The sequence below is a fragment of the Hevea brasiliensis genome, chromosome 16, assembly GCF_030052815.1.
Source record: "Hevea brasiliensis isolate MT/VB/25A 57/8 chromosome 16, ASM3005281v1, whole genome shotgun sequence".
Lineage (NCBI taxonomy): Eukaryota > Viridiplantae > Streptophyta > Magnoliopsida > Malpighiales > Euphorbiaceae > Hevea > Hevea brasiliensis.
The window spans coordinates 41897802-41909035 of NC_079508.1; the positions used below are offsets into that span (position 1 = coordinate 41897802).

At 32.2% G+C, this 11234-nt stretch overlaps 1 protein-coding gene across 1 annotated transcript; it reads left to right on the forward strand.

Moving 5' to 3' along the window:
* The first annotated feature begins 1001 nt into the window (after positions 1-1001).
* On the forward strand, positions 1002-8613 carry LOC110651333 (uncharacterized). Its single transcript, XM_058138128.1, has 5 exons — positions 1002-1444; positions 2146-2216; positions 3129-3234; positions 3616-3748; positions 8255-8613. Exons 1-5 carry the CDS (start codon positions 1374-1376, stop codon positions 8417-8419), a joined length of 546 nt encoding a protein of 181 aa, XP_057994111.1. The 5' UTR covers positions 1002-1373; the 3' UTR covers positions 8420-8613.
* Positions 8614-11234: the final 2621 nt, after the last annotated feature.

An 11234-nucleotide genomic window follows, 5' to 3' on the forward strand; every position in this document is an offset into this window, starting at 1 on the left:
ATTAATTAACATAATTTAATATTGAAATTAATGGATAGTTAACTATCTAAATTAAGAATAGCTAACTCTTTAAATTGTCAAAAATTTGATTTACAACATAATTAATATTTTTTTATTATTTAAATTTAAAAGGTTAAATTAATTAATGAGTGAAATTTAGATTGTATTTAGAAAATTAAATTAAGTGATAATTATATATTACAATAATTTAGAAAATATAAAAATAATTTACAATTATTTGGAGTTTGAAAATCAAAATAAATTTTTGAGTGATATTTGGATTTTCATTGAGTAATTAAAGTAAATTATTATTATTATTGTAAAGTTTGGATAAAAAATTACATGCTTTGAAATTTTAATAATTATTTTAGTAAGAAAACATTATATTGAAAAGTACTTTTTACTTCACTTATAATAATATTTTGTTTATTTAGTATAATATATCAAGTTACTTTGACGCTGCATTACTACAATTGGAGTAAAATTTAAATTGTATTTAGAAAATTAAAATAAATAATAATTATATATTATAATTATTTAGAAAATATTAAAATAATTTTTATCAATAAAATTAAATAATAATTATATATTATAATTATTTAAAATTAATAAATTCAATTAAAATTTAATTATAATTCATTTAAAATTCTATATTATAGTAAATTCTTTCTGTTATATATAATTTTTTAATTATTTTTATTTTAAAATAACTTTTTTTAAAGAAGCCTGGACTGATATTTTAGCTCTTAAAATTAGTTTTTACCTTTAAAATTTGTAAAGAAAATAAAAATATTTTAAGAATAATTGTTAAAAAATTTTAAATTAATATTTTAAGTGGAGTGTTTTTAGATCTAAAAATTATTTAGGTCATGACTGAAAGAGAAATTATCCTCTGCACCTCTCAAGAAAGAAAAGCCCACGTGACGGGAAACTATTCGCTAATCATAAAATCGCCAGATAAGGATAACAGCGGCCCCCACACTGGATTAATTAGTTGGATCTTCTTTGCTCTCGTGTCTTACCCACCGATATGCGATGCAGAAACTACACTTCTCCTTCGTCATGCCATCTCAGACTGATGATTAAATAAAAATTAATATTTTTTATATTATTACAACTAAAATAGAATTCGGAAAAAAAAAGAGGAGAAAAACAATTTAATTCTTTTTTCGGTGAGATTTGTGAATCCAAGGAAGGAATCTCTGATCGTGTCTGGGAGTGTGAGGAAGACGAATTAAATACGAAAAAATAATAAATGAATTTTGCTTTTTGAGGATTCCTAAATCGATTCGTTTTTCGACATTTTTGATTGAAATTCGAGTTGAAAGAAGCGGTAGAATTGGATTCCTTTTCGTGTTAAGAGAAGAGAGGAAATGGCGGTGTCGACGATGAATGATTGGTTTAACCAGAAGATCCTCGATCCTTTCTATCAAATTCTCAGCAGGTTTTCTCTCTCTCTATGACCCCTTTTTTTTTTTTTTTTTTTTTGTAATTCTCTGCTTGTTTGGATTTGATATATAGATATTTTAGCTCCTCTTTGTAGTGTTCTATTCGATTAGTTGAAGCCTAAGTTTGATGAAGTTGGAAATTTTGATGCTTATAGATACCTTGCTTCAAATTAATGGAATCTTTTTTTGCTGGAATAACATTTTCTAGTCTGTTCTAGACTTCAAATATCAATTTAAAGCAGCTAAATCCAACAGTGGAAACAAGAATAATAGAATATTGAACTTTATTTATATTTATTTAGCAGGGGGTTTGGATAGTAGGGGTAAAGATTTTTTTTTTTTTTTTTTGAAACTGATTTTTAGAAATTTTCTAATTTTTTAGTTCTGGATTTCTAATGGGTTTTTGGCCGACTTGAGTTCAGTTTTTCCATTCCTGAAGGAATTTAAAGCTAAAAATCATTAGTTTTTTGCGCCTCCTGGAGTAGAATCTGTCACTTTCTAATCTCCCTCAGTTAACTCTTCAATCAAATGTTAGTCTGTTTGCTTACTTATACTATCGTTATCACTTGCTGACCAGATGGCAGAGCGTAAGGTTAAGTTCCAATTCTTTCATGTCAAGTTGATAGCTGTTTATTGTGATTTATTAGGTTTGCAGAAATTACTTTTTATTCTTATTTGTTGGTTTTAATTTTTTCAGGGGTATGGAGCCAAAGCAACTGGCATTCTCTGCAGCTCTTGGGATTACTCTGGGAATATTTCCAATATGTGGTACAAAGTTCTTAAAGCAGTTGGGAATTGTTGCTTTTGAATCTCAAATGATTTTAAGTTCTAGAAATAATATCTGCTGATGTGGTGAGCACTACTGTTGCTCATCTTAATTGCAGTGTGAAAAGGCATTTTGATTGGTAAATGTCATTCTGTAATTCTGAAACCCATGGTGCATTTCTGTTGAGTGATATAGATAGAAATGATCAATGTGGATGAGTACTTAGGTTTGATTGATAAAAGTTGTTCTCTTACAAATTTTGTTTATGCATTTGATATCTTGTGTCCTGCTAATTTAGTGTCAACAACATGGTTTATATTTGCTATATAACAGTATAATGCAGTGACTGTTATTTTGGGCAATTGAGATAGTTGTCATATGCAAGGAATGGATGGAATTCTTTTGCCATATATTTTATAGGAAGATGGTGAAAACAACTTATTGATTGTAAATTGCTCCAATAACACAGTTTCTGCGTAAAGTGATGATAGGAATAGAGTGCCAAGGAAAAGAAAAGCTTAACATTTGTATTTTATGAAAGCGAAAATAATTTGCATAACTGAATCCATTTGAGCATTGTACAATTGCAAATTAAGTAAATAATTCACGACAAAATGTAATGCACAAGCTGGAATTTTGTACAACAGCTTGAGTGATTGTTACAAGTCAGTTTTTATTGTGGATCTTGCAGGGATTTCTTCTTTTCTGCATCAGGATTTTGGGTGCCTGTCTTTTATGTTTTTTAAACAGGGCAGTGTTAGGCGGTTGTAGGTTGGCTAATGCTAGTAAACACATTCTGCCTTGCAGTTCTTATACCTTGTGCATAAATTTTCTAATGTTTAGAGAAGATAGAATTTGTGAAGTTGTGAAATACAACTAGAATTTCTTGAATGAGCAAATGTTGTCATTCTCAGGAGTCACTGTTCTGCTGTGTGGGATAGCTATTGCATTGCTTGGGTCTCTGTGCCATGCTCCAACTGTTATGTTAGCTAATTTTGTGGCAACACCCATAGAGTTGAGGTATTTCTGCTATCTAGATCATTGTTGTACATTTATCTTTGTCATTGATAATAAAGTTTTTTTTTTTTTTGTGCTCTCATTGTTTTCAATTTTCCATTTACAAGATCATGTAATCTTCTGGGAAATATGAAGTATATGATGCTGTCATGGGTTTATTTTCTTTCACATTTTTCCAATTTGTTATGATTTTATACTTAGATATTCAACCATCTTGAGTAATACCTGTTGCCTGTTTCTTCCAATGGACAAAGGAGGTTTAATGTTCATTGTATGAATATGATGATAAATTGATTCTTTATTTTCCTATACACAAGCATCTTAGCACCTCACACACCCAAATTCATTTTTTTATACTGATTTTAATCGATTATTGCTTTCAAGTCTTGTTGTACCCTTCTTGCGCTTTGGTGAAGTTATCTCTGGTGGACCTCATTTTCCTTTGACATCCGAAGCTTTGAAGAAGGTGTTGACAGGCCAAGCTTCTCATGAGGTCTTGTTAAGCATTGCCCATGCGGTAGGTAGCCAAGTTTAGACATTCAAGTTCAATTTACTTGCTTGTCATATGAGCACATACTACTGCACAACTTCTTTCTCTTATTTATTTATTGATTCATACATTTTTATTGAACCATCCTCCTTTTTCTTTCCCCCACCTACACATACACAAACAGAGCCCCTGAATTGGCATTTCAACAGTGGTTTACAATTCTCTATATTTCAACTGTGTTGCTGCAAAACCATTTTGTATGAACTGTGTCTCTTGATTAGGAACTGTATCAATATGTCAAAGCAAAGAGATGAATTTAGAAGTTTGAAGAGTGGTGTTAAAAAGAAAGTGTTAGACATCTTAAGGAACTGTTGGTGCCTTGATGGCAGTGGCAGTTGGACATGAGACGGTTTCCTATTCTTTTATTTTTTTATTCTGAAGCACCTTATGAGCCCCATATTGTTTGGGATTGAAGTTAAGTACCTTATTAGCCGCAACTTGTTTTGGGTTAAAGTTTAGTTGAGTTGAAATACCTTATTAGCCTTGTCTTGTTTGGGGTTAAAGTTTAGTTGAGTTTAGTTGAGTTGAAGTACCTCATTAGTCCCAACAACTTTGGGTGCAAGGTTTAGTTTGGTCGAGTATGTTATTGGTTTATGCAAAGTTGATCCTTTTCGCTCTCCAACATAATAATCCTGGTAGAAGTAAATGTTAGTGAAAGAAGACATCTTATTAAGTATTGTTACAATCTCATTGCAAGAAAACTTGTCGCACATTGAAACACCATATATACCCCTCATTGAAATCCCATACTTTCAATGTGGGATACAAGTTTTCTTGCAATAGGAACATAACATTCCACCACGCTCCGTAGCCCTGGCGCCCATGCAGGCTGGCTTTGTGTTAGCTTAGTCTAGCCCTGAGCAAACACTGCTATTTCTGCGTTACCACCTGCGTTGCATGATTGCAACTGAGAGTCATTGTGGACAGCTCTGATACCATGTTATTATGATCTCTTGCCCAGGATCAAGTCACGGGCCTATTAATAGTAAAATTTGATTTAAAAGTTGAACTTTTTACTTTACCTCAATTCTTTCCTCGACCCATTGTTGCTGAAAACATGAGCTCGTTAAAAGGGGAGTTCTAACCTTAAACTCGTTAGAGTGAAGAAAAAAGAGTCCAGATTTCAATTTAGTTGAAAATAATTCTGCTTGATATTTTATTCATAATATGATCTCCTTATAAAGAGATTATTATATGATTTCATATGGAATTTTTTACTATTGGAAATCTACATTTAAGGCCATAATTTAAGATAATGATAATCAGAGTAATATCTTAATTGAGATATTTATTTCTACTAATAATCAGTTCGTGTTACTGCTAAATCTACCTTTGATACTAATTTATTTGTCGCCATTGTTATCAGCATTGATTGTGATCTCTTTTAGATCATGTCCTTGCCCACAAATTCATCCATAACAAGTATTGATTGTGTTACGACTCAACCTATGGGCCGGACCGGCACTAGGACCTGGGTCAGCCTAAAGCCCCTGAGGTCCGTAGTAAGTCTAACTATTCCTCAACCCAACTCTAAGGCCCATTTGGGCCCAATTTCAAGAATTCAACCGGACAGAATCCGGCCATAAAATGGACCTTTCAACGGAGAGTTTTTGACTTACCTAACCTGTAAACACAATATACAATCAATTGGGGAGCTCAGCTCACCCTCCACATACTCATATGTCATAAAAATAAATATGAGCTCAGCTCCCTCATCCAGTCCAACATACACGCATATAATAATAAGTTTACAGGTCCAACATGGTAATTATATTACAGACCCAAATCAAATGAATATTTCTAACACATGCGGAATTTTAGAAGTTAACAGAATTACACAAACATTAATAAACAACCTGCGAAGGAGAAAAGCAGGTTAACCACAACAATAATCCTCCTGTAGCCTGAAAAATAATGAACAGGAGTGAGCGTTCGACTCAGAGAGTAAAATATCAATTTTAACTATAACCTCTATAACTATCTAAAGCTAATGCACCTTGTAGAGTGAAATGCAACATCAACAATATTTTCACATCATAATAGCAAAAAGGTAATTTGGAGCACTCACACACCCGATAATGTCAAACAATACATATATGGGAGCTGATCCCTCATACAGCTCTCTTAATCCAAACTGTGCCAGCGAAGAACTCAAGCCGTGTCTACCCCGATGGACCGGGTCCCAGCGAAGATCTCAAGCCGTGTCTACCCGTCATGTCCATAGTCAACACCACACCACGCGCACGCCAACTCACGCACACTGCTTTAAATTATCACAACAACATCCATGGCACTTTAACAATTATGAATGCAACATAAAACGCGCCTATTGTTTAACTACATAGATACATATTTATAAGTAATGCATGGACATGCTTGAACATATAATAATATCGAAATTACAATTAAAATTAATATTTTACTCACAGACTCAATCGAAGTCACTGTGGCGGCTGAGCGGAGGAGAAAGGCTGTCCCGGCTCACCTGACAATTTTATTACAATTATTTAATACAATTAACTCAATACAAACCATGAAAAGACCAAATACGTCCTAAGTCGTGCCGAAAATTCGGTAGAGTCTCCCCTATATCTAGGATCTACCCAACCTGCAAAAAGGCTTAAAACACACTTCTATATCCACAAACCATATATCCACAACTCAACCACATCACACAGCCCCTCCTGGGCCCATCCAAACAATCATCAATCACAATATGTAAACTTACAGTTTAGTCCTTATAATTGACCCTTTTTGCAAAAACTATCCAAATAAGCTCTAAAAATTCTAAAATTTTGCGCCGCGGTCCTTAGCAACATTACTGAGCTAATGCAAAAAGAATCATAATTTTCTGAGCTACCACGAATATTTTATGAATTTTTAATCCCATTCAAGCACTAGAAAATTACGAAAAAACAAGGTTCGGGTTTACCTATGCCGATTCCGATCTCTGGAACGCGCTCGGGACGTCTGACAATGGTGGGTTAGCTAAAATCTCGATCCAATTTTGAGATTTTTTCGGTAGTCTATCTGTCTGGCCAGAAATTCATAGACCCAGGCAACTGTCGAATTTTCGCGAATTGAAGGTACCTACACGAAGCCCACAACACTGGGGTTAGTATATAATTTTTACGGAATTTTCTAAGCTCATTTAATGCTCGAAAAAACACTACGAAGTTTCGTGGGATCCACCGAAAAACAGTGTCGAAAAATTTTGAAATTTATATTGCCGGGAAGCTCTCAACGAGTGGAGCGCTCTGGTACTATTTGTTTTCTTGTAGGGTTCACGGTTTGCGAGAAATCTAGCCCAAAAGTCAAAATGGGCTAAAACTTCCTGGACAAAAATTGGGCATACCGCTTAATAGATTTTGATGTTCTTGGTGTCTATGGAAAGCTCTCAAGGTGTAGATGGTGTTTGATACAAGACCTGACCCAATCGGTGGCCGGATCGGCCGAATCTCGGCTTGGAAGGTGAGGCGTCGGGCCCGCCCAGGGGAGGAGTTTTCGTGCGTTTTCTGGCGGCCTGGGACGTCGATCGGCCGTGGGGAGGCACTTTGGCGGTGCGCCGGTGAGGTAGGGAGGCGGCGGTGCGGCCTGGGGAGGAGGGAGGAGAGAGAAAATGGGAGAGAGAGGGAGAGAGGTCGGGACGCGCGAGGAAGGGAAGAAGAAGAAAAGAAAGGCCGGTCCGATTCTACCGGTCCGATCCGGTCCGGTTTGATTCGGCCGGTCCGATTCAGGATATAAAATTTTGAATTTTTACTTTGCCTTGGGACCGAAAACGAGGTTCAAAAATTTTGAAAAAATTCTAAAAAGCTCAGAAAAATTCGTAGACTCCAAATATAATTTCAGTTTTGACACGTGGTCTCTAAATTAATTTTTAAAAATCATCAAAGATTTATATTTTCGAAAAATTGAACCTAATTTCTAAAACCGAAAAATTTCAAATAATTTTCTAAAATTTTAAAAATTTAGGGTGTTACAGATTGAGTAATAAGGTATGAATTGTTCCTCATGGAATAAACAACCCTTATCCAGCTGTGTGGTAGAGCACTGTGGATTGAGGATCTCATAACTTGTTTTGTTCAACTAAAGCTTGAGATGATTGACGTGATCGAAGTCTGATGACTTCAGCTTTCAACAACTTCTTATGTCTTATTTGCATTTGTGCTGCTCCGCTTAGCTTGGTAGACTTTTATTTATCCACTTACCCTTTTTGGTATAGCTGCTGACATTAATTACTAGAGGTGGCTAGAGGAGGCTGGAATATAAAACAAATATGGGTAACTTTTTTATGGGGTCCAAGTTCTAACTGTATAGTGTACACGACATGTTACAAAATGTTCTAACATCAAATCTCTTGTTCCTACTTGGTTTAGTGCAATTATCCTAAGATATTCGGATATTTCCAATCACCTTTTCAATTTTTTTCCAATGAACATGTTGGTTAATAGTAGTGCTTTTTATTTTTGGCAGTTACTGGGATGGCTTGTTGCATCACCCTTGTTTTTGGCTGCACTCTACATAATATTCTTTCCATTTTTCAAGATCTTGGTCCGCAAGTTCGGCTCTGTTTCATTAACCCCAAGTAAATCACCCAACCTTTTTACAGAAATCAGGCTTAAGGTAAGGGATGTTTGATCTACATTGTATAAGCACTCATCTGCTTTGCTCATCTTCCTGACAAGGAATGATAGGCGATTAACATAATGATACATCATGTACATAAAACATTCCAAAATGTGGCTTGTATATAAATGTTACCTTGTTATATTCCATTCTTTCCCTGTTGGATTTATGATTTGTGGAATCTCAGAGGATTCTAATTCTTTTCATCTTCCATTTTTTGGTCTTTAGATGAGTTTCACAAGTCTCTTCCCTATCTTCTCCTCCCAACAGGATAAAACCTTGAGACCTCTGATAATAGGGCAAATTGCATCGACTGTCACTCAATTTCTATAGTTATTTCATTTGAGTCACTCGACTTTAATTTATTAAATAAAATTTCTCAATTTTTGTTTCGTTTCAAAAAAAGTTCTCTTAACCTGCACTTGCAGGTTTCTAGATTAAAAAGAATAAAATTACTCTTTTGTCCTTTTCTTTCTTTTTCTCTTTCTTACGTTTATGATTAAATTAACTAATAATTATTTTTATCAATAAAATTATTTTCTTTTAACTAAATTTATTAATAAAATTATTAATTATATATGTTATTTATTATTAATTAAACTTTAATTTGTAACAATCTAGAATAATAATAATAATAAATTTTAAATTTGAAAATAATATTTTATTAATATATGATATTTTGTCAATATATTAGTTTTTATATAAAAAAATAAAAGAATAATAAACAATAATTTGTACGCTTATTTTGATTAAATATTTTATATATATATATATATATATATATGAATCTTGAAACTTGTTATTATAAGTTAAAGAGGTTTTTGTTAAAATAAAATTAAAGTTAAAAGCTTTTATTTGAATAAATTAAAATTGAATGACTGAGATAAAATATCTATTTAAGTCACTCGGTGTAATTTACCCTTCTAGCACGGTTTCTAAGCCTCTACTGTGGGGATATCCTGTTGGAAACATCTATTTGTCCTTGTTGGGCTGTACTCTGGAAAGTGCATTCTTCATATTGGCAATAGAATAATTTGGCCCATTTCAGTTGCAGAGAAGCTGACTTTTCACTTTCTTCTGAGGTTGTGAACAGCCATCTTGTACCCTTAGTTCCCAGACTCCCATCTACCTCAGGCGCCCAGTTATGCCCCCATTATATCTAGACCCAAGAGCTCCTCTAAAGGCTCTATATGGAAGGGCGCCTGTGATTAGTTATTATTAGTTAACAGTTAAATTTTAGCCTTTGGTGGCCATTTATCCGACAGTTAAAACTGTGGTTATTATAATTTGGTAAGAATTTTTTTTAGATTTTTTTTATGAAATTAATTCACTTATTACGGTTGTGGTGCATGAAAAATAGTGGCGGCAGCCTAGTTGGTGGTGGTGGTAGTTGGACAACGACAGAACTTGAGATTTTTATCTTTTATATATAAAGTTTTTATAAAATTTTAAATAGATATGTGTTTTTATTAAAATATTTATAAGTGTTTGATAAATAGTTAATATATTTAATAAAAAATAATTTATAAAAATAATTATTAAAAAAGATATATATATATATATATAACATCTTCACGTTAAAATTAAGAGGAAAACAAGGTCTTTCTAAATATCTTTCTTCTTCAGTTCTTTCCTTTCCTCTTCAACCAGCGCAATAAGATTTGGCTATGGCACCAATTTCAAGTTGAAATCGATAATTTAAAAATGAAGAAAAGAAATAAACTAAAACTTGATCAGTCTTAAATTAATTAGTTTTAAATTAAAAGATATAAATTAATTGAGACAATAAGCTTAAAATTGAGGGATAAATTTAAAATTTATTCTATTAAAAAACATGACTATAATATTAAATAAGAGGCGTGAAATGGACCTTGTTAAATTTATTAAAAAAGAAAAATCATATTCCTTTTTGCAAGAGAATAGAAGACTTTAATGCTTAGCTTGACTTAATTTAATATTTAAAAGTTTATTACTCATTTGATAGAGTCAGATTTATATCTTTACTCTCTCAATTATTTATTAAAAAAAATAATTAATTAATAATTATTGTGTTAACATATTTGAAGTGGCATGAGAGAGAATATTTTATACATTTGTATATTGAGAAAATGAACAAATGAAGAAATATCTAATAGGCTAAAAGGCGTATTTGTAAATGAACTGATCCTTCGATATTTCATATCAATAATGGATAAGTGTATAGTTAGCATATTTCAATTAAATTGTGTGATTTTCTTTTTCCTAAACTCAATGTGTATTCATATTTACCTTAGATTAAAAAAAACAGTAGATATAATCCAATGATAAGTATTGGGACACCCAAATTTGACTCTCCCTCTCACATATATAATAATGATAAAACAAAAAAAAAAAAAGTCACAATCAAAATAGAAAACATGTTGTATAATTAGGTAATATGTAATTTAATTAGGTAAGGATAGGTATGATAAGGCCTTAGATTAATTAATGAATGTGCCTAACAAAACAATTAGGCTTCTTGGACAACTGTTTTGTTGTTATCCAAATCTCAAATTTTAGTCATTTTTATAATTTTATTTAAATTTTATTTTTTTAACATTTGTATTAAACTATTGACATTCCCTGTTGTTAGAATAAAATTAAATTAATGTCGATAGTTCAGGATTCAATTATTAAAAAAAAAAAAGTTTAGATTGTAAAAAAAATAAAATTTAGGGTAAAATTATATAAAAAAAAAGAGTAAAGTTTGATATTTGAAAATTTTTCATTATATAATTTCACACAGATAGAGGCTATAATTAATTGAAATTTAAAAAAAAATGAAATTTTATTTAATATAAAATGTAGA

Coding starts and splice junctions, on each gene's coding strand:
- LOC110651333 (XM_058138128.1), top strand. CDS start 1,374: ATGGCGGTGTCGACGATGAATGATTGGTTTAACCAGAAGATCCTCGAT. Junction 1,445..2,145: donor TTCTATCAAATTCTCAGCAG/GTTTTCTCTCTC, acceptor TAATTTTTTCAG/GGGTATGGAGCCAAAGCAAC. Junction 3,235..3,615: donor GCAACACCCATAGAGTTGAG/GTATTTCTGCTA, acceptor ATTGCTTTCAAG/TCTTGTTGTACCCTTCTTGC.